Source organism: Hylobates moloch, unplaced genomic scaffold, assembly GCF_009828535.3.
Source record: "Hylobates moloch isolate HMO894 unplaced genomic scaffold, HMol_V3 SCAFFOLD_1, whole genome shotgun sequence".
In the NCBI taxonomy this organism is placed as follows: Eukaryota; Metazoa; Chordata; class Mammalia; order Primates; family Hylobatidae; genus Hylobates; species Hylobates moloch.
Window position 1 is genome coordinate 1,394,087 of NW_026652276.1, and position 23,004 is coordinate 1,417,090.

The 23,004-nt window shown below is 50.0% G+C and overlaps 1 protein-coding gene across 13 annotated transcripts in view; it reads left to right on the plus strand.

Annotated features, from left to right (window-relative positions):
* Positions 1-23,004, plus strand: part of ANKMY1 (ankyrin repeat and MYND domain containing 1) — a 109,062-nt gene that overhangs the window by 4,571 nt on the left and 81,487 nt on the right. For 6 of the 13 annotated variants that reach the window (XM_032761956.2, XM_032761936.2, XM_032761946.2 and 3 more), the window contains exons 1-4: positions 7,150-7,778; positions 11,116-11,278; positions 13,428-13,617; positions 15,416-15,559. In XM_032761956.2, coding sequence (XP_032617847.1) covers positions 7,559-7,778; positions 11,116-11,278; positions 13,428-13,617; positions 15,416-15,559 — 717 coding nt within the window. In that variant the 5' untranslated portion in view covers positions 7,150-7,558. Of the gene's footprint in view, positions 1-7,149; positions 7,779-10,482; positions 10,589-10,887; positions 10,906-11,115; positions 11,279-13,427; positions 13,618-15,415; positions 15,560-23,004 lie in introns of those variants that run through there. The other 7 variants (XM_058436711.1, XM_032761992.2, XM_058436702.1 and 4 more) reach the window with 6 other exon arrangements.

Sequence of the window (23,004 nt, forward strand, 5' to 3'; positions counted from 1 at the left end):
CGCCGTGCGCCGCCCCGCTCGGGCTCCGCTCGGCCGCCGCCGGGGGCGCTGTGCGCGGGGCCGGGGCGCGGGGCCGGGGCGCCGGGCGGGGAGGGCCGGGAGCCAGGGGCGCGGGGAGCCGGGGAATCGAGCGCGGCGCGGGGCCGGGGCGCTGTGTTGGGAGCCGAGGCGCGCGGAGCGGCTGAGCAGCACCCCCAGCCCCTCGCTCCCTCTCCGGGCGGCGCCCGGGAGATCCCAGGAGGCGGGATCGTTGCTCCCTCCCAGACACTGCCGGCCAGGCCCCTGGGGCAGCCGCTGAAGGGACCGGGGAACCTTGGGGCCACCGGGGCAGGCTGCTTACCGGTGTGGTTCGTGTTCCCGAGGAGCGCAGCGTCGCGAACTCAATGTCATCCTTCCATCCGGGGCTACGGGCAGGGCAGGATTCTCCTGGCACCCCTGCCACTCCCCCAAGTCTACCGGTGTGGTCTGTGCTGTGGGCCCTGCGGTGCGAGGAGCTCCGGAGACTTCACGCAGCGCTGTCAACTACAGCACCCACCAACCACGTGTGGCCATTTAGATGCGAATTAAATACAGTTAGAAGTTCAGTTCCTTCGTGGCAGGTGGAGTGAGTGAGTGTGTGTGTCTTGCTGAGAGGAGTGGCTAATGGACAAAGCAGGCAGGAATCATTTCCACAATCGCAGAAGTTCCTCTGGGCAGTGCTGGAGACCTCTCATTTAGGAGCCCTGTGCTGGGGTACGAACGAGGGCCTGGCCTGCCTGTCCCCACCCCCATCCGCCAGGTCCACACTTCCCAACGCCATTCTCTGTGGACCTGGCGAAGGCTGCGCAAGGCTGAGCCTGTCCAGGAGCCTGAGCCCCGAGGGAAGGGCTGCTTGCCTGGCAGAAGCTGCTAGTGAGCTCACAGCGGGTGAATTTTGAGGCTGTGGAATAACAGGGGCCACCATGATGTCGCTGTTGTCATCAAGTAAGAATTCAAATTCCTAGGGACGGGGCTTCTGGGGCTGGGGAACTATCCAGGAACCCAGGACACCTCTCTCTTCTGCTCCATTGAGGTGTGGCCGTGCAGGGCTGGATTTGGGTACCGCACTTGACTCAGCGTCAGCCCTGAGTAGTGTTTCCTGTGTCTGGACTCAGTCTCCCCGTTGTGTAACCTTCTGTGTCTACCCTCCTTCCGTGGGACAGGAAGGAAGTCTGAGAAGGAGAGTGTGTGTTCACGTTTGCGGGACAGAGCACTGAGGCATCATTTCAGTTTTCCCATAGGACCTCAGGTCCCCATGTGCCCTCTTTAGGGACACGGCCATGATCTTGGGGCACCCATCCCAAACTCACCAGGAACCCCTAGGCTTACGCAGTCACTCAGAGGTGTGGATCAGCCTTGCATCCAAAGCTGACAGGGAAGACAACGGAGATGGGACCTTCCTCACTGCCCCCAGCGCCCTGCCCGGTGGGGCCCTGCAGTGCCAAGGGCAGACTGTTTTCGATGGCACCCCTAGTTCTACGGGGCTCTCCAGAGCCCACTGGGCCATGTTCCTGGCTGGAAGAACCTCAGTTCTGCACACGCGGTGCCACACTAGCTGGGCCTGGCCGTCCGGGGGGCAAGTCACCACAGGGAGCTTGGGGTCTTGCCACCCAGAGCCCCGCATTGGACTCAGGGAGCAGAGGTTGGGGTCTCGCCCTGGGCACTTCTCCACGGCCAGTTCTGCACACAGGAGTCGAGAGTTGCTGTGGCACCTCCTCCCCGGGGGTCCAGGGGAGCGCCTCCCACCGCGCACGTATGTGAGGAGCTGCCCTACTGCACCCCGTGGTGCGGGAGGCGCCGCTGAGCCCAGGGGGCGGGGTCTGCAACTGAGCCGCGGGTGCCTCTCGCGCCGGCCCCGCCCCGCCCGAGGAGGCCCCGCCCCCGCCTGCCTGACCTCCCCTGGCGGCGGGAGGCTACGCCGCATCCAGACCTGGGCAGGCACCTCTGACTTCTCTAACCCTGGCAGAGAAGCCTGAACGTCGCGACTGTCAGCCCTGGCTTTCTCCCACAGAAGTTTTAATACTCCAGCTTTTTGGTGATCAGCGCAGTGAAGTGGCTGCGCGGCATCTTCACCCCAGCCTTCCCCTGATGCACCCGAGGGAGGGGTTCCTGGCTTCACCCACTAGGAGGTGGGTGTGGGCATGGAGGGTTCTAGCGGGCTGGGGAGGGCAGCAAAGCTTCCAGGAAGAAGCAGTGTTAAGACGGGGCCGCTTCCTCCCCGGACAGAGGACCAAGGAGCTACCAGTTCTCAGATGGAGCTGGTGGGCTAAAAAGGTCTGATGTGACCCACAGGTGTCCTTCAACCTGGCCGGGACCCTGCTGCCCTTGTCCCCTTGTCACCAGGGCCAGGTCAGCAGGTAAAGGGTGTGCCCTGCCCTGACGCAAGGGCAGCCGAGGTTTTCATCAGGGTGCTGTGAGCAGGGCTGAGCCGCGGGGGGAACCGCAGGCCCAGGTCCTCCCTCCTCTCCAAGCCACTGTTCCTCACCCGCTAGTGGAGACCCGCGGCTGCTTCCTTCCGGGCTGATGAAAAGGTTGCATGAGTCATGAGGAGCTCATCTAGAGAGGCCAGCGGCAGTTAAGCCCTCCACAGAGATGGGGGCTGCCCTGGGCACCAGCTTGTGATGGGGGCTGAGGTCCACAGCGATGGGTGGTGCTGACTGGTGACACAGGGCATAGAGGGGCAGCGACCAACAAGGTGTGGCCTATGCTTGAGGCCCAGGTACACAAGGTGTGGGGAGGGAGATGGCCCTTCTCACTACCACCCACCCCCACGCTTGGCTGACAAAACCCGTGCTTCCCATCCCCCCAACTTTGGGCTCTGCTGCATCAGAGATGTTCGGTCCCCAGGTGGGATGCTTTTGCTTAGGAACACAACCGGGTCTCACTGGGAGGGTGGCTCAGACACAGCCCAGCCATGGAAGCATGAGACGACACAGGGCTGGCTCTGGCAGGTTGGGCATGGGGCTTTGTGAGGCTTGGGGGCCAGGAAGAGTGGTGCCTCCTACTTCTCTATGGTGGTGCAGTACAGGTAGCGGAGGCCACGGCACCTGTGTGGGCAGCCATGCAGGGCCTGGGGCCTTAAAAATGAAGGATCAAGTCACACCACCAGGTGAAGGCCATAAGCAGCTTAGGCACTGGCTGAGGGTAGAACATGGAACGAGTATTGGAAAAGGCAGATAAGCGCCAACCACAGTATTTTACTCATTGCCGCATACAGAATGTAAATACACGTAGTTGTATATATTAACCAATGACTACGTTGTGATTCACATGTATTACACACATTTTCCTTTTCTTCCCCCACTCTTATTTAAGGAATGTTGATTCTAGGGTAGTCTTTAGGCCACAGGATGTCCAGGAGAGGTTGTGTCTGAACTAGAGAAGGAATCAACATGCTCAGATGCCTCCAGTGGTGGCTTATGGGGCTCCACCCTCACACGGCGGGAGAGGCAGCACCTCGTTGGCTTGACAGTAGCTATGTGACTTCAGGTTGGGGTGCAATGTTGGTGAAACACAGAGGTCAAAGTAGGAGAGGGGTGCAGATGCTGGAGGCCTCCCGGGTTCCCTCACCGGGCCGTCTGTCAGCACAGCCTCCTTCTCCCCTGCCTGTCACAGGAGGGGCTTCCCGTGTTCGGTGTCCAGATGAGACCAGTGAGAGGTCCGGGAGGTGGGAGGAAGGAGATGCATTGTGGCTTCAGCAGCTGGTGGGCAGGAGGCTCTGCTGGCAGCTCCAGGTGTCCTCCAGACCCAGGACATCAGGCAGTGGGGATCTGGGTGGCAGGTCCCTGTGACTCCCCTATGTCTCATCTCCTGTACTTGGCTCCCCAGCTGCCTTCTCCCTGCATTGTTTCTTTCTACCCAGTTCCTTAAGTGGTTTAGATTTTCCTGACCAAAGCTTGTTTAATAAGCTGAGCTGACCAGAGGGAGAGGATGGAGCAGATGGTGGTGCAGGGGTCTGTGTGGTCTGATGCACAGACCCTTGCCCCACCATCAAGAGGGGACAGAGACCCTCTTGAGCTGCGTTTCAGGAAGATGGGGCTTAACTGGAAAAAATGAAAACTCAGTGTGGAGGTGAATGCAGTGGGCGGCCATGGTGCAGTGGAACCATGGAGCTCAGAGGGCACTGGTGGCAGGACTGCAGACTGGGCCCTTCAGCCTGCCGCTGAGGTGGATTCTCTTGTGAAGAAAGCAGTAGGAAGGATGGAAAACCATACTTCCTAGAGGCATCTGGAGCAGTTTCAGTTTTGATTGCTGTTATTACTACTGATCACTGAGCAAAAGTGGTGATGATGCTTGAGAGAAATTTCTGCAACCCATAGTCAACAATTATATGTACAGCCAAGTACAGCGTGTGCTCATTTCTCCCTGGATTTTTCAATCTGCAGTTTACCAAAGCTGCCAATGCTTTCTTCTTGCTTATTACTTTATTGCAGCAAATTCCAGACGTGTCTCCAACGGGAAAATATACAACCGTCTTGCCTTTGATGATTATTCTTATGATTTCAGGCATTAAAGAGGTTATAAATCATAAATGACATGGCAGACAAAATAGTTAAGGAACACAAAACTGTTATGACAGGATTCATGGCACACGATTAAGTGGAAAGAGGTGAATGTGGGTGACACTGTGAAGGCCTCGAACGGGGAGCTCCTTCTTGCAGACACAGTCCTGATGTGTTCCAGTGAGCCTCAGTCGATGTGTTTATATAGCAATATCTAATCTGGATGTACAGACAAATGTAAGACATGGCAGGCTTTGCCAGAAACAGCTGAAATGCAAACAGAAAACCAGCTGTTAGGCCTATCTGGAAAAATAGACCGTGAAGCACCTGATCGTCATTTCAACAGCTGAGCTTCCGCCTAAGTGGTAAAAGCCCTGTTCCAATTGGGCCTGACCGGGTCTTGTTAAGAGGTACACAGCTTAGAAATGCTCAGTGGATTGGCCGGGCGAGGTGGCTCACGCCTGTAATCCCAGCGCTTTGGGAGGCCGAGGCAGGCGGATCACGAGGTCAGGAGATTGAGACCATCCTGGCTAACACAATGAAACCCCGTCTCTACCAAAAATACAAAGAAATTAGCCAGGCGTGGTGGCGGGCGCCTGTAGTCCCAGCTACTCAGGAGGCTGAAGGATAATGGCATGAAGCTGGGAGGTGGAGTTTGCAGGATGAAGCAGGAGAATGGCAGGAAGCCGGGAGGTGGAGCTTGCAGTGAGCCAAGATGGCACCCACTCCAGCCTGGGCGCCAGAGTGAGACTCCGTCTCAAGAAAAAAAAAAAAAGAAATGCTCAGTGGATCACTGGCATAGTTGTTTACACTGGCTTTGAAACCAAATTCCTGTAGAATTCTGTCAAATCACCTCGAGATCAGAGGTTAAGAAAGTGACAATGGGCGGGTCTCCCTTTGGTTCCTGCTGCTCTGGTCATGTCCGTAGTGAGCTGCGTGGGAGTCGTGCTATGGAATAAAAAGTATGGTGACATTTGGTACCTGAAAGAGGATTCCAGCTCACAGCATTGTGTTTGACATACTGGTGTTCATCATCTTATAACAGAACCTCATCCCCATTAGTCTGCTGGTCACTATGGAAATTGTGAAATATATTCATGCCCATTTATAAACTGGGATCAAGATGTGCATTATCAATAGTGTCCACACCATGGCCAGCACATTCAATCTCAGTGAAGAACTTGGGCAGGTAAAATTTCTATTTTCTGATAAAATGGGAACCCTCACTTGCAATATTAAGACATTTAAGAAATACCACTGCAGGTGTCATTTATGGTGCAACACCTTCTTTCATCCGAGCCCTGATATTTTAATGACCCCAGTTTATTGGAGAACATTGAGAATGGCCATCCCACGGAAAACTATATAGAGCAATTTCTTACCCTGTTATCTGTGTGCCACACTGTTATCCCTGGAAATAATATAATCTACCAGGCTTCCCCCCCCAGATGAAACAGCTTTAGTGAAAGGAGCAAAAAAACTTGACTTTGTTTTCACTACAGGAACGCTATACTTTGTCACCATAGAAGCTATGGGTGAAAAATTCGCTTTTGAAATTCTTAATGTCCTGGAGTTCTCTAGTAATAGAAAAAGGAGGCTGGGCATGGTGGCTCACGCCTGTAATCGCAGCACTTTGGGAGGCTGAGGTGGGTGGATCACAAGGTCAGGAGTTTGAGACCATCCTGGCTAACATGGTGAAACCCCCCATCTCTACTAAAAATGCAAAAAATTAGCCGCGTGTGGTGGCACACACCTGTAGTCCCAGCTACTCAGGAGGCTGAGGCAGGAGAATCACTTGAACCAGGGAGGCGGAGGTTGCAGTGAGCCGGGATTGCGCCACTGCACTCCAGCCTGGGCAACATAGACTCTGTCTCAAACAAACGAAAGAAAGAAAAGAAAGAAGAAAAGAGAAAGGAAAGGAAAGAAAGACGATGTCCGTAATTGTCTGAACTCCTGTGGGAGAGCTCCAGCTGTGTTGCAGAGGGGCTGGTGAAGAGAATAATTCCCCAATCACCCAAGTTGCCCTTCAACAATGTCTTCATTAACAGCTTTCTTGATCTAAATGTCCCACGTGGGTATGCATTTTCTCAAACAGAAGCATCTGTAGTCACGCAGGAAGAACTAGTCCGTTCTTATGACACTACTAAAAATAAACACAAGAAGAGTTGCTTTTCCTGATTTCACCTATGACTCATTCTGATTACTGTAGTCTGTACTCATGTCCTTCGCTGAGACTGGTAGAATGCGCCGGCATCCCCAAACACTCAAGATTCTGGAGTATAAATGATGGAGGACCCCATTTGCTTTTTCTTAATTCGTCTTCAATGTTTTACCAAATGTATTTCTTTTTGTGTCTGTAAGATAATTTGTGCATCAGCTCAGCCAGAAATATAAAATTAAAAGCACTATGTTTCACACACACACACAAAAAGGAAAACTCGATGTGACAGTGAGGAAGAAGGGTAAAGACCAGCCTTCTGTATCCGTGCAGGAACAGCCTTCCTCTAGGCAGCAGGCCTTCACGCTTCAAGCCTCAGGGCCCAACCCTAAGGCTGGGGGCTCTCCCTGCAGGCAGGACTGGGCCTGGAGGGCCTCCTCATACTTCTGGAGCTGAGACCAGAAGCCCGGATTCGGTTCTGCTACTGGGCGAGCGCTCTTCACCATCTGCAAACAAGTGCATTGAATAACCCCAAGCCGCGCTAATAGCCAGAAAGAGCCAAAGCGGGCCCAGCTCTGAGTGGGCCCCGCCCAACCCGGAAGTGCATCTCTACTTCCCTAAGCCCGCCCTTACGAGCGAGACCCGCCCCTCCCGGAAGTACCTCTCCCAATCCCGAAGCCGGCCCCGCCCGGAAAACCCGTCCCCGGAAGACACGCCCCTCTCGAAACACCGGCCCCCTAAAGGCCCGCCCACCTGGAAGGCCTGCGCCAAGCTGAGGCCGCGATGCCGCATGAGGTAGGCGGTGCAGACGGCGGCTGAGCGGCTGCGGCCGTTCTTGCAGTAGACTAGGCAGGCGCCGCCGGCGCGCACCGCGGCCTCCATGGCGGCGCACGTGGGCTCCAGGTGCGCCAGCAGGTCCTCAGCCGGGTCGTCGAACACGGGCACGCGCAGCTCTGCCACGCCGGGCGCGCGCGGGCCGGGCTGCTGGCGGGAGACGTTGACGCACAGCGTGACTCCCGCGCGCGCCAGCTGCTCCTCCGCGCCCGCAGCTCGCGCGCTCCCGAGGAAGAGCGAGGGCGCGACGCGCACGAATGGCGGAGGTACGGGCGAGGCGGCCCCGCTGCGCCCAGCTTCTGCCGGTCCCATGGCGCCCGCCGAAGAGTCTGTTTTTGGGCCCTGAGGATTATTTTGGGGGCTCAGGCGCCCTCCCAGGAGTCTGTTTGTGGGAGCCGGGCGGGCCGCCGGGCGCCCCCGGGTCCTAGAGGCCTTCGAGGTGGACCAGGCCGGGGCTTGGGCCGGGGCAGGGGGCTTGGGCCTCGTTGGGGCCGGGGCATGGCGGGAGGCTTGGGCCTCACCAGGGCGCCGGGTCCTTGGACCGCTCTGCGTCCCCTGTTCTCTGTCCCCGGGCGCCGTCCTCCCTACCCCGGCGGCCTGTGGCATTGGCTTTCCCCTGTGGCGCTTGCGCGCAGCGCCCTGCCCGCTCTACTGCGGCGCCTGGCGCGGAGGCGTGGCTTGGCCGGGCCTGCCCACTTCGCGTCCCCGTGGTTCGGCTAGGGCCCCGTGGCTGCCCGGTGCACGTGGACGGCGGGCTGTGTGGTTCCCGTGTCTTCCGCCTTTCCCTAGTGACTGCGTCGTCGGCTTTACGTTTATTCCTTTTTGTGACCCGTTTTGTAATTGGTGCATTTTTTTCTATGTGTTATAACACATGGCTCATAAAATAAAACTGATTTCTATTTTCATCACTTCTTCATAGACCACACTATTCCTTTTGCTGTTTCTAAGTAATTTATTGGAGTCAGCATTGTAACTTTAAAAAATTTAATATCACTTAATGTCCATGAAATTGCCATTTAAGACCCCTTCAATTTTTCTGACGTCTGGTAATTTTCAGGCAGTGGATACAGTGAAAAGCAACTGTCTCAGCCCTGCAGACATTTAGCAATTGAAGTTTCAGTTGTATACAGTCTCTCTCTGGGTTATCGTTATTGCTTTGTCCATCAGCCATCTAGCATTGGTAACTGTCAGATCTTTATTGCAGCGCGGGGTTCACTCTTGAGCTAAAGACTCAAATATGTCTGCAGCCAGGGCTTCACTGGTTGCAGCTCCAGACATCACCTCCGTGGAGGTCTTAACCAGCATCTGTTTCCCACTTTCTCCACCCTAAGGAAGGACTCCAACTTTTCTAGGATGGAGGAATGGAATTCCCTGTTTTTCCCCCGGCGTTCATGGGAGCCATTGATTAGGTTGGGGCACTGTCTCCCTCCACCTTCTAGGAGTTGGCCCTGTCCCTGGCCAAAAGTGAAGGCCACACTCCCGTGACTGCTCTGGGAATGAGCTTGGTGTCTAATAACCCGTGAAGGAGAGAGCACTTTGGAAGGCTCCTCTGTTCTCTCATGGCCATAAGGGGAAGCCAGCCTTGGATGAAAGCAGAGATGGGAGAGCGGAGGTCCTTGATGCCACTGTTGGACCACTGAAATGAATCAAACAAAACCTGAAGTCCCTCCTCCTCCTGGACTATTTCATGAATCATCACCCTTTATGGTTGGAGGATGGTTGAGGTGGGTTTTCTGCTCCAAAGCCTGCTACTTGAACCATCATGCTCCCCCCCCACTGAGGTAATGGATTGGGAACCAATACATCCTAAGTGTCTCTGCATCTCATTGCCACACTTAGTCTGGGCCAGCCTCTGTCTCCTGGACTTGGTGCTAGTCCCCCAGTGTAACCAGAATGTGCTTGCTAAGAACAGACGGTTTCTACATGTTGGTTCTGACTCCTTAGCAAGTTGTAATTCACAACTAATGTGGGTTGTGAAATCAATTCTGTGGGTCATGATCAGCATTTTAGTTTTTAGAGAAATAATAGACTACATGAAAATATTAGAGTGCATGCATGTAGTATGGTGAACTTTTAATGAAACATTTTTCTGAGTGGTTTGTACTGAGTCGTGGTATAAAATGAGATTTTTAGAGAGAAGTGAACTCAAGAGGCAGGCACTGGAGTGTGGAGGCAGTGCCCCTAGAACCCCAGAATCCTGGCCCAGCCTTAGTCCCCGGAAAGCTAGCCAGTGGGGAGGGCCAGGGCATCGGCTCTTCACACCCCCTGCCCTGTTCTCAGAGGCAGTCTGGGTTGAGAAACGCAAGCCCTGCACCTCCAAGACCCTCTCCCCTCTTTGCAGGAAGGGCCAGCTGTTTCCCACCATGGTGCCTCTGTACATCCCAGTCCAGTTTCTGAAATGCGCTCTGTAGCCTGGAGAGCTCCTGCGCATCCTGTGAAGCCCCATCAGGAATCCTCTCTCCTGCAGTCCTTCCCCGAGACCCTCGGTCCAAGACAGCCAATCCCTCTTCTCTGCGGTGAACCCTGCGGCCTCCCTCATCTCGTTCCCTCCGCAGGCCTCGAGTTCCCCTTGCGCCTTCCACATTTACTGAGTGAACAAAGCCCGGGGTTGGAATCAGGCAGGGCTTGAGCAAGCCGTGGCTGCACGTGCTAGGTGATCAGGGCAAGTTAATTAACGCTTGGGCCTCAGTTTCCTCAGGTGTCTCACGGCGCTCCCCGTGCCCCCATCACGGGAGTGTTGGGGGAATTTAGCGCTTTCTCTCCCAGGGGTACTCGGCCCAGGGGCTGACCGGGTAAGCGGGAGGCTGGCACCGAGGCCCGCGGGGTGTCGGCCCCAAGCCGCTGAAGTCACAGAGGGCGGGCACGCCCGGAGGCGGGGCCGGGTGCGTCCTGGCGCGGGGATTGGCGGAGCCGCAGAGTGGCAGCGGGCATGGGGCGGGGCTGTCTCCAGGGAAACGCGACGCTCGCCCGAGGCCCAGGGCTGGCGAGCAGTCGGGGCGGGAGCGCGGGCGTCCGCGGTGGCTGCAGTCCCGTCGGTCTCCGTGCTGTCCGGCGCGAGCTCTTCGAGCCTTGCTTGGTGCGGTCTCGCGACAGGGGCTCTGGGAGCCGGGGCTAGCGGGATCCCGGAGCTCCATGGGGCGGCGCGGGGGGGGGGGGCCAGGCTCGCGGTCCCCACACCAGGGAGGGGCCGAGGGGCTGGGGGTGTGGGGTTAGGTGGGCGCGGCGTCTCCCGAGCCCATCCTCGAGCGCTGGCTTCAGAGGCCCATGGCTGAGACCCGCTGTTAGCGGCGCTTCCTGGGCGATAGTGGATGCGGGCCTGGCCCGGCCATGTGGCCGCGACCGCCCTTGCTGTGATTCCCGCCCACGAAGGGACAGGGACACCTGGGGACGCGGGTGAAGTTTACCCCTGGTTCCGACAGGTCTCCTTGAGGACTCCCAGGGATGGTGGTCCGGGGCCGGTGGGTGGCGGCCCAGGCTCCGGCGCGGTTCAGGGAGGGGCTTGGGTTCTCTGAGGCTCAGGGGCCATGGGCGGGGCCTCGGGCGCCCTCCTAGTTCCCGGCGGGAGCCCTAGGGGCAAATGTGTGGTCCTGACGTCGCTTGCAGGTTGGAAGACCACAGGCATGGAAGGGGACCAAACCTCCTTTAGCTTAGAAGACGAAGTCTCTGGGGCTGGCAGCCCCCAACGCCCGCTAGAGGGGAAGGGCGGCGAGACCCCTGCTGCCGAGGAGCCGGGGTCCCTGAAGAACTATGCTGTCTTCGCCACAAGGTGCGGGGGACCCTCCAGCAGGGAGGTCCGACCCTGACCTGGGGCCCAGGGTTAGCCGGGATTCTCCTTAAGGCAAGCAGTAAAAATCGCTGAACTGTGTTACTCCCTGAGAAACTAGTTTCTGGAGAAATCTGAAAGCCTCAACACTGCATCAGCAACCACTGAGGAAAACGACAATAGATGATAATTGGAACCTTCTCATGTCCCTTCCTGCCTGCACACTCTGCCACCCGTGTCGCCGCCTAGTGGAGGGAGGGAGCATTTCCCTCACGAGATGGGGTTCCCAAGTTGTCTCCATCTTCACAGCTCTGTTGTTCACAGCAAGGGCTGCTTTGAGCCAGGGGCTGCCCTGGAGTCTCACTGCAGCATCTCACAAGGTCCCCCTGTCACCCCATCGTGCTTGTCCCTGTTTGTGGGCCTCCAAAACTCAGTCCCAGCCCTGGCCCTATGTGATGGGTGTTGGGGACCAGCCTCAACACCACCCAAAGTCTTTGGTAGAGTACCCAAAGTCTGGTGGGGACAAAGGATTGAGAAGAGACGGGTTAAGAGTTGAAAGGTGGGGAGCCAGGGGGCCAGTTGCAAAAGGAGGCTACAAAAGGCTCAGAGCTCTGGTCTCCACACTATTTATTGAGTACACTTAGATCTGAGAAGCAGATGTTCAGGGCGAAACAGTGAAAGGGTGGCAGTGTGTCATAGGTGTAATCTATAGCAATAGCGGTTTAAATGAATCTCCTTTGTGCTCAAACAGCATATCTTTAACTTATCGGAGAGTAGCTAGTGGGAGCGGGCTTAAGTAGGAGCCTGCACGTCTGTCCACATTCCAGTGCTTCAAAGGAGAGTCTTTCTCCTTGAACACAGTGTTTACAGAGAAGAGAGTGGATCTCACTCTGGGCATGGGAACATGATGGCAATTAGGAGGCTTTCCTCCTCAGAGGCCGCTTGTGGCGTTCCACAACTTATTGTCCCATATTTTCATGGCCTGTTTATACAGGCACCCCACAAGCCCTTTTCCCACAAGCCCTTTTCCCAACAATGGGCTTTGGGAGGTGCCTGGGTTTAGATGGGGTGGTGAAGATGGAGCCCATGATGGGATGAGTGTACCTATGAGAAGCGGAAGAGCCCAGAGTTCCCCCATCCTCTCTCACTGCCATGTGGGGAGCCAATGAGAAGGCGGCTCCACAGGCCAGGAAGAGGACCCTCCCTAGGCAGGGACACTGCCGGCACCTTGGCCAGGGACGGCCGCCCTGCACAGCTGAGAACATAAGGCCCTTTGAGATGCCCCATCCATCTGTGGGGGTCTCAGATGCTCCGTCCGTCTGGGGGGGAACTGAGATGCCCCGTCCATCTTTCATGGTCTGAGGCACCCCATCCATCTGTGTTGGTCTGGGATGCCCTGTCTTTCTGTAGGGGTCTGAGACACCCCATCCATCTGTGGAGGTCTGAGGCGCCACGCCTTTTGTGGTCTAAGACGCCCCGTCCGTCTGTGGTGGTCTAAGACGCCCCGTCCGTCTGTGGTGGTCTGAGATGCCCCGTCCGTCTGTGGGGGTCTGACGCCCCATCTGTCTGTGGACGCCTTATCAGTTACGGCAAATCTACCCTGGTTTGTGCTCCCCCCTGTTGCAGCATACTCCCCAGCCCTGCATCCATCCATCCACCTATCCATCTGTCCATCCTAGTATGAGCTGGCTGCCTCTCGAGCTGCATTCCGACCTTTCATGGGTCCACATGTATGGGCAGTCTGCTTTCTGTCCAGCTTGGGGCTGGCACTGCTGGCCCTTGAATGAGTACCCTGCTGTGGGCACCCACATCCTGCAGGCGGCTGGAGTGGGACAGAGGGCCATCGATCTCAGGAGATGCTGCCAGCAGGCCCGGGCTGGACAGGCTGACTGGTCCTGCTTCTAGGGCCTGGCAGCATCTCTTCTATCCGTTGGCAGCCTTATTGTGCATTCCACTTCCTGTGTGGCCTTCGGCAATCGCTGCACCCTCTGTGCCTCGGTTTTCTCTCCTATGGAGTGGGGATGCAGCAGCACCTGCCCTGGGGCTGTAGGATGAAATGAGATGCTGGGTTGTGCTTGGGGGTTGTGCTCAGCAGTCACTGGAGGCACTGCAGCCATCTCACTCTTCCCTCCTTCTGCTCCTGTCCTTTTAGGGATGTTTCAGCAGCCCCTGAGAAGGAAGAGGAGGAATCTGAGGGCCCGCTGAGGGCGCAGGACCTGAGGGAGGCCTACATCCAGCTCGTCCAGGGTGTGCAGGAGTGGCAGGATGGTTGCGTGTACCAGGGGGAGTTTGGGTTGAACATGAAGCTTGGATATGGCAAATTCTCTTGGCCCACAGGCGAGGTAACTGCTTCCACACTTTCTCCGCCTCCTCCCCTAGGGCCTCTGGTGGCTGGCCTTTCTCCTAAGAGTAATGGGACAGGAACTTTTAGGCCCATCAACAAGAAGGATGCTAGGCTAAAGTTTTTCCTCTTTGAGAAATGTCCAGAGAAAAGCATCTTTCCCAACTTCCAAAATCACACCTACGGTTTGTCCCAGGATGAGGTTTGGGAAGCTGTGACATAAGAAGATAAGTTCTTTTTCTGGGCGAACGTTTTAAAATTATGAATTACCATAGCAACTCGTATATTTACCTTGGTGAAATTGCCTGTGTCTAGGCTTAAGCAGAAGGCAGCGAATGTTCTAAAAGACAAAATGAGAACAAGTTTTGCACCCCCAGGCTGGGTCCTGAGCCCACATTCAATGCAGCTGAAACTGGAAAGGCCTCTGTTGGCGCTTGCCATGGAAAGTCCAGGGGTGAGGTAGCCTCAGGCCTGGCTGGATCCAGGATTCTGATCTAACTAGGCCCTCTCTCTCTCCATCTCCACGAGGGGCTTCTAAGACTGACCTTGTTCCATCTGCCCAGCCCCTGGGGGTGGCATCACACACCCCTGGGAAAGAGAAAGGCCCCATTAGGATGCTGGTCTGACTTGGGGATGCATGAAGTGGTTAAATGCATCAAGGGTGGGGCAGGGGTAAGGCGTCCTCTGGTTGGCCAGGCCTGGCCCAGGCACTGGGGCTGGGTCCCTTGGGGAATCCTCTCTGTAGGGGAGGACATCCGTTGTCAGAAGAAAGGGAAGGGACACTAAGCTGTGAAAACTGCCATGCCCTTCACGTCGGAGTCAGGTTTGGGTGGACTGTGAGCATGGATGGCTGTGTGAGCACTGCAGGCCCATCCTGTTGCTGAGAAAAAGATGGTGCCTGGCACTCAGCATGAGGGTCTCCTGGCTGGAAGCCCTTGTCATGAATATCACATTCTTTTTTTTTTTTGAGATGGAATTTCATTCTTGTTGCCCAGGCTGGAGTGCAATGGCACGATCTCGGCTCACTGCAACCTCTGCCTCCAGGGTTCTAGCGATTCTCCTGCCTCAGCCTCCTGAGTAGCTGGAATTACAGGCATGCACCACCACACCCAGCTAATTTTTGTATTTTTAGTAGAGACGGGGTTTCACCATGTTGGTCAGGCTGGTCTTGAACTCCTGACCTTAGATGATCCGCCTGCCTCAGCCTCCCAAAGTGCTGGGATTACAGATGTGAGCCACCACACCCGGCCAAATGTCACATTCTTTTTCCCTCTGGGGGCCTTGGTAGAGGGGCAGGCTCTGACACACTCCTGTTGTTTGTGGAGCTCGTGTCCAACCAGTGCTGAAGAGTTATAAATCAGAGTCTTCCCCTGTGCCTACCGGGGCCCACAGCCAACCTCCCAGGGCCAGCCTGTCACCTGTGAACCTGGCAGGGAGCTCAGCAGCCTGGGACTCCTGAGTGGGGACAGGACTCTCCAAACCTAAGGTCAAGGTCACCAGGGAGAAGGCAAGTCCGTGCTCTCCTGACTCAGGATGTCTAGGCAGTTTTAAGCCTCCCCACAGTCTCCCACCTGAGGAGAAGACAGAGAGGGAGCCTGGCTGTCAGGCTGACTGCCTGGTAACTCCTCTGGGTGCTTCAGTTGCCAACTCTTATAGTTGCATGCCAGGCATCCGTGAGTTCTGCCACAGCCCCGAGTGGTCCCCATTCATTGCCAACCAGGCATGGTGGCTCGGCCTCAAGGGCATCCCGTCAGGTTCTGGAAGAGCAGCAATTTCTCACCAACTTCTCCATCTCACAGTCATACCATGGGCAGTTTTACCGGGACCACTGCCATGGCCTGGGTACCTACATGTGGCCAGATGGCTCCAGTTTCACGGGCACATTTTACCTCAGCCACCGAGAAGGCTACGGCACCATGTACATGAAGACACGGCTTTTCCAGGTGAGGGGGCTGCCATGTGTTCAGCTGGGGTCAAAGTGGCTGTGTGTGTCTAAGCCACTGGACAAAAAGATATTTAGGTCCTGGGGAAGTTTGTTTAACTACAAGTAGCTTTTTTACTTTTAATGATTAAAATGGTACCAATAATAAGGGTATAGACAGAAAATAAAAGCCTCCTTGCATTTTATTTCCCAGAGGGATACTAGCAAATTGTTATATATCCTTTAGATTTAAGAAATGCACGTGTTTATTTTTAAATATGTAAACTGGATCACTGTACACATGTTTGAAATGTGCCTTTTTAAATGGAGAACATGCCTAGTCTTTCAAATACAGATGCCTTTCCCCCTTTTATTACAGTATAATTTACAGTAAAATTCACCCATTTTAATATATAGTTCTGAAATTTTTGACAATTACAGGGTTGTGTAACTACTACTGTAGTCAGGATATAAAAACAGTTCCATCACCCCCAAAATATTGCCATGGCCTTTGTAATAAATGTCTCTCTCCTTCAACAAACTGTGGCTGATCTATTTTGGCCTAGAATTTTGCCCTTGTGAGAATGCCATATTAATGGTGTCAACAGAAAAAAACAAACTGCAAAATATTTTAAAGAGGTTTATTCTGAGCCAATATGAGTGGCTGTTACTGAAACACCAGGGGTTCGCTCTAGGTCTTTCTGCTTCCTGCACAGAAAGCCAATCACTGAGACAATGAGTATTGCCAAGGAAGAAATGTAATAATGTGTGAGAAAGCAGGAACTTGGGAGGGGTGAGGAAGCAGTCATGGTGAACAAAGGGCCTGGAGTCACATTGAATGCCATGGTCTGGTGAGTTTCAGTTCTTTGATACTTTTTGAGAGGAGTTTCAGCTCTTTGATGCTTTTTGAGAGGCCTGAAGGTCTTTCCTGAGGAAGGAACTCAGATAAAACAAGTTTCAAACTTTAAGACCAGAAGAGTCAATTTTTATGTTTATCTGGAAACAATTCTCTGTAAGATTACTGGGCTCGTTTCAATCCCCCCATTTTTATTTATCAGTTCCTCAACCATGGGGAATCAGGTTGTGGATCTTTCTGGCTGCTCCATGCTGAGGAGGGGCGTTGCGGACAGCTCCATACCATGGGTGACTATGTGGTCACTTAGGAATCAAAGGTTAATCTAATATAGAGTTTTCTTCTAAGAGACAATCTTTCTCTTTCCATTCCCCCACTTGCATCAAAGACCAATCACAGTAGGACAACCTACTTGCAAAATAAGTGTCAGTTTCCTAGTGCCCTGATTACCCACACAAAGTGCAGCAAGAACTGTGGTTCACATAGGCTGTCCTAAACTGGCTTCGCTGGAACCTCTCACAAGGCCATTTCAGTCAAAGCCTTGGGAAAATAACCAGTTCCCCCAACTGTGTCCCATTATAAAAAAAAAAGATTCTTATTAAACATATGCAAACAAACACATTGCCATGAATTAAGCATATTCACAAATAGTTTAAAAATTCTGGAGAAATTAGGCAGAGAGAGAAATATGACTCAAATTTTGTTTACAAATGTATACTCAGTACACTTTAAAGTATATTTCAAGGTTATAAATAGCTCAAAAGAAAAAAATTATCCTGACTCTGAAAGACAAAAGAAGAATCAGCAGTATTTCAAAAAAAAAAAAAAAACATAAAAAGTATTACAGTCTTCCATTAGCTCAGTCCATGCAGTCAACTCCTGCTCTGCGTCATATTGGGTTAGCAATGTTTATGAACACATCAGCCTTCCAATTGGTGCAGTGGAAGTTTTCTCTCTCATCCAATGGTGCAATCTCCAAAGTTATCAGAAACCTGAATTCAATAGTCCTTTTCAGGAACTCCTCCAAAGAAGCAAGCCCTGGACGGTAGCTGATTATAAGTCACTTTTTTTGAGAAAGATCAAAGCAAAACAACAATTGTGGATGACAAAAGTCTTAAGGCAGCCATAATCAAAAGACACAGATGACAAGGAAATTTGATTATTTCTGTGTCATACAACAATTTAACATAATAATCATTAGCTATTACTGACAACATATATTTAAACATATTAGAATTTCAAGAATGTCATAAATCCTGGAACACATATTAATAACATGTATATAAATACAACCTAAAGAAACTTAAATACCACCTCACAATTTACAATGCTTCCTGGATAATTCTAATATAACAAATAAGCATGATATGTCTTTCTTGGACTTCAGGAAGCCTAATAGCCAAAAAAAGTTAATTTAAGGTCAAAAATACTGAATTTAGAACTTGAAATTTTGCTGTTGAAAAGCCTGTCAAATATCAAAGGCTTAAGACACTTGATATCATAAAATAGGATCACAAGTTACTACAGAACAGTCATTTAGCCAAAATTATAATACAAAAACATTTTCTCTTTGATAGCATATTGTTTCCTGAGCAATAAGACCTAAACAAAAGGCAGCATGACCTGTCATCCCAGCACTCCGGGAGGCCAAGGCGAGTGGATCACTTGAGGTCAGGAATTTGAGACCAGCCTGGCCAACATGGAGAAACCCTGTCTTTACTAAAAATACAAAAATTAGCTAGGTGTAGTGGCGCATGCCTGTACTCCCAGCTACTCGGAAGGCTGAAGCATGAGAATTGCTTGAACCCGGGAGGCAGAGGTTGCAGTGAGCTGAGATTGTGTCACTGCATTCCATCCTGAGTGACAGAGTGAGACTCTGTGTCAAAAAAACAAACAAACAAACAAACAAAAAAAAGCATGAGACCAACTAAATCTGTCTCCGTCTCTCCCTCTATTTTTTATTCTGTAGTTTTACTCAAAAGGTAAACAAAAATCTCATCTCTTACACGAACAATTTTTTCGAAAGAGAAAACCATATTTTACCTTTGTATGGTGTATTATTAATGTTAAAGTTAATTTTAATAAAACCTTATAAACAAATCTATCTAATTTTAATCAGTTTAACCATAAGGTATGATTTCTATATACTTTTTATAACCTTTCACAATTTTCTTTCTTTTTTTTTTTTTTTTTTTCTTTTTTTTGAGATGGAGTCTCACTCTGTTGCCCAGGCTGGAGTGAGTGGTGCGATCTCGGCCCACTGCAAGCTCTGCCTGCAGGGTTCACGCCATTCTCCTGCCTCAGCCTCCCAAGTAGCTGGGACTACAGGCGCCCGCCACCATGCCTGGCTAATTTTTTTGTATTTTTAGTAGAGACGGGGTTTCACTGTATTAGCCAGGATGGTCTCAATCTCCTGACCTTGTGATCCGGCTGCCTTGGCCTCCCAAAGTGCTGGGATTACAGGCGTGAGCCACTGTGCCTGGCCAACAATTTTCTATTAAAGACTACATCAGTGCTCCTAGGAAACCATGTTATTCTGACACATGGACCCAGACACTGGTCTTGCATTAGTGCACTTTTGATACTAATGTTTAATTTATAGAAAATCTCTCAACTAATATTATTCCTCAAAATCAGTCCTTAAAATCTCATGCACCCACTGCTTCTGCAATAGTCTTTGGGCCTAGAGGGACTGAACAGTTTTAATTTCTGGCCCTGTGTCTCACGAAAGCAGTTCATTTTGATTGTCTTCTTCTCCTGGGTCTGAAGATGAGGCTTCAACTGGTGTCAATACTATGAAGATGTAGCAGGGATTGGTGCCTTCTTCAGACCCAGGATTCAAAGCCCTGTAAGTTAATAGCATAAAGATTACTCAATAGGATATTTATACTGCAGAAAGTCCTATCGTTCTCTCTAATATGTTACAAATTAAAACACTGTGATTTGGTGTTTGAGTTACTGCCTGCAGCACTTTAAACCACTGTATTAAAGAGTTAGGTTGCTCACTGCATATGTCTAGTTGCTAGCACTCTAGGGACAGAACTGTGACCGAAAACATCAAAGTGTGGTAAGTCCAATGCTAAACTTACCAAAGTAAGACAACTAACTTTTCTTTCCATCATTTAACCCATTTACTTTTTGCCCCAAGGATACTCATCTCTAATCCTAATGTGACATCATATACATTAGGATTAGAGACAAGTTCCATTTAGAAATAACCCCAAGAAGAGTTTTTTAATTTTATTTTTACATTGAAAATCAGATTTGCTTCAGCCTCAAAGAGTATGTTTATGTAAAATTAAACGAGTGTTGGCAGCGAACTGCACTTTTTTTTTCCTAAATGAGAAATGGGTTAAAATGATGATAAACACAAACATCAATTTTGTAAATTCAATATTAATTTCCTTTAATCTCCTTTCACTTAAATATTATACAACAACACAGCGACAAAGTAAGAACAAGCACGCCCATCTTAATACATGGTTCTGAAAGTTTTGTCTAACTTCTTTCCAGCTATTTTAAAAAGGGTATCATCACACATTTACAAGGTTGGTTTCTAGATACAGTACTGACAACCGCCTAGGTAACTCTCACCATTAAAATCTTCAAGCCAGTGCAACACTTGTGCATACTTTGTTGCGAGTACACACATGAAGACCCATCAGTGATAAATGGCTTAGGATCAAAAATCACTAGAAACTCTCACGTTTTTATTATCATTACTTAATCCAAGTGAATGTCACTTAGTTTTAATAATGGTAAACACAACTAAGGACAAGGCCAATCTTTCCTAAAACATTAAAATTTTGTACCCACATCACAGTTTTTTTTCTCATTATCTAAAGGAAAGATTGGAAATCAACTCAAATTGATTGAATTGAATGACCTTGGAAATAAACACCATTTAAACATTTTTATTCTCACCTACTTTTTCAAGTAACAAATAGTGTACTATTTCTGCTCAGAACTTGTAAAAATAAGTCTTCTCTAGATCATTCGAGGTAAGCAAAACTAACCACATTTTAATTGGCTGGTGTGCTCTATCAATTTTTGCAGGCTTGACAAAGGTAGCTTAGGAATTCTAGAAAAACAGAACAAATTATGACTTGTTAGAAATACATAGGAATAAAGTGACTATTCACAGAACAAAATACAAGCCTTCTATTAAAAAACTAAGAAATATCAGTGGTTTTATATATGTGTATATGTAAGTAAAACACAAAGGAGAACAAAGAGCAAATAACTGAAAATCAAAAGCAAAAACCAGTAAACAAGATACCAATCCCAAATCTTTCTCCTACTCAGTTATCAGTTGACTGTGGATGCTACAGTATTACCCAGAGCCTAAAATAACACATAATATTTTGTTCCTTGTATACAAATTAACGTCTTTAAGGCCGCCAATACCACTATACATTTCGTGCAATTAAGAAATTCACTTCAGGCACATGACCAGTAAGTATCTTAGTGCTAGTACTATCTATGCAGAAGAGTAAATACAGTGTGAAACAAAGCAATGCAGGCATTTACGTGATATTTGGCTCCATGTTAAATCTGGCTTCATGCTTAACTCTATTCAAAAAAGAATTGCTGGCCAGGCATGGTGGCACATGCCTGTAATCCTGGCACTTTGGGAGGCTGAGGCAGGCAGATCAGGAGGTCAGGAGATCGAGACCATCGTGGTGAACATGGTGAAACCTCGTCTCTACTAAAAGAAAAAAAATACAAAAAATTAGCCGGGCATGGTGGCGAGCGCCTATAGTCCCAGCTACCCAGGAGGCTGAGGCAGGAGGATGGCGTGAACCTGGGAGGCAGAGGTTTCAGTGAGCCGAGATCGTGCCACTGCACTCCAGCCTGGGCGACAGAAACAAAAAAAAAAAAATAGAATTGCTCAACTGCTAATGTATTTAATGATAATATTTCTTAATTTACCTTCCTCAAGAGTAAGACCTTTAACTTTGAGCAATGTTAATTAGCCAAACTTCTCCAATGTTCTATCAGGTTTTAAAGAATATTCTACTATCTAAACTTTTTCAACTTTCTATTTTCTCTGCATATGCATGAAGATAGACACACAGAGAAACAGGAAAAAATTACATATGCTTTACACAAGACCATCTGTGACATGCTTGGACTTTGTTTTGTCCTAAATTTTCTTTTCTTTTTTAAGTAACCAATCATTTTAGGACAAAAATTTACTGTACAAGATTTCTTTCTCATGAAAAATTACTTTTTTCTTTATAACCTTCCTTAACAAATATATATCTTCATATTCGTAACTTTCTTCACATCTCTCTCCCTTACTTACTGGTTCCTTTCTACTTTGTTTCATAAATAACCGTTTAACTCTATAATTTGAACTAACCTTTAGATAACGTCTGAGTTGGACAAAATTATTCTTTTTCTCACTGACAGCACGTCTTCTTTGGTATATTTTATATACAGAATTATAATTAACTATAACTTTTATTCTTAGTAACCTTACATTTTAGTGAAACCCTAGGAAGCAAGAAATCCCAAACTATCAGATATTAGCATTTTATAGATGAGAACAGTTTCACAATTTTTAGAAACATATTTCCCCATACCATAACCTTTTCTTAATTGGAAATGACTTAGGTATCTAATGAACATTAAAAATAATTATAAGGTTTTAAATTACACAAAAAGTTCACCTATAGCACTTATGTATATAAATACATTTTATTTTTAGCAGTTTATCTGGATTATTTATGTATCATTTATTTCCTTGTTAGCCATTTTATAACCTGTGAATATTAGGTATTCATCTAAATAAGAACCTTAAAGTTAACTACGGCCGGGCGCGGTGGCTCACGCTTGTAATCCCAGCACTTTGGGAGGCTGAGGCGGGCAGATCACGAGGTCAGGAGATCGAGACCACGGTGAAACCCCGTCTCTACTAAAAATACAAAAAAATTAGCCGGACGTGGTGGCGGGCGCCTGTAGTCCCAGCTACTTGGAGAGGCTGAGGCAGGAGAATGGCATGAACCCAGGAGGCGGAGCTTGCAGTGAGCCGAGATTGCGCCACTGCACTCCAGCCTGGACAACAGAGCGAGACTCCGTCTCAAAAAATAAATAAATAAATAAATAAAGTTAACTACATGGGTATTTTCACCAATAACTCAGAAAATTCAGCTGCTTTCATTAAAGTAACAACATTAAATTAGTCGTACTTATTGAAAAAATTCGCAGAAAGATAATTTTGTTTTGGCTGGGTTTATAGTTTTTTAACCTTCTGTGCCAAACCCTGATATCTCAAAATATCTAGCAAAGACAAATATAAAACCCAGATAAAAATATATGCTGACAGTTCTGAAGACATTTCTATTTTTATTTTACCTATAATTTTTTTTTTTTTTTGGGACAGAGTCTCGCTCTATCATCCAGGCTGGAGTGCAGTGGCACGATCTCGGCTCACTGCAAGCTCCGCTTCCCAGGTTCATGCCATTCTCTTGCCTCAGCCTCCCGAGTAGCTGGGACTACAGGTGCTTGCCACTACACCCGGCTAATTTTTTTTTGTATTTTTAGTAGAGACGGGGTTTCACCATGTTAGCCAGGATGGTCTCGATCTCCTGACCTTGTGATCCGCCCGT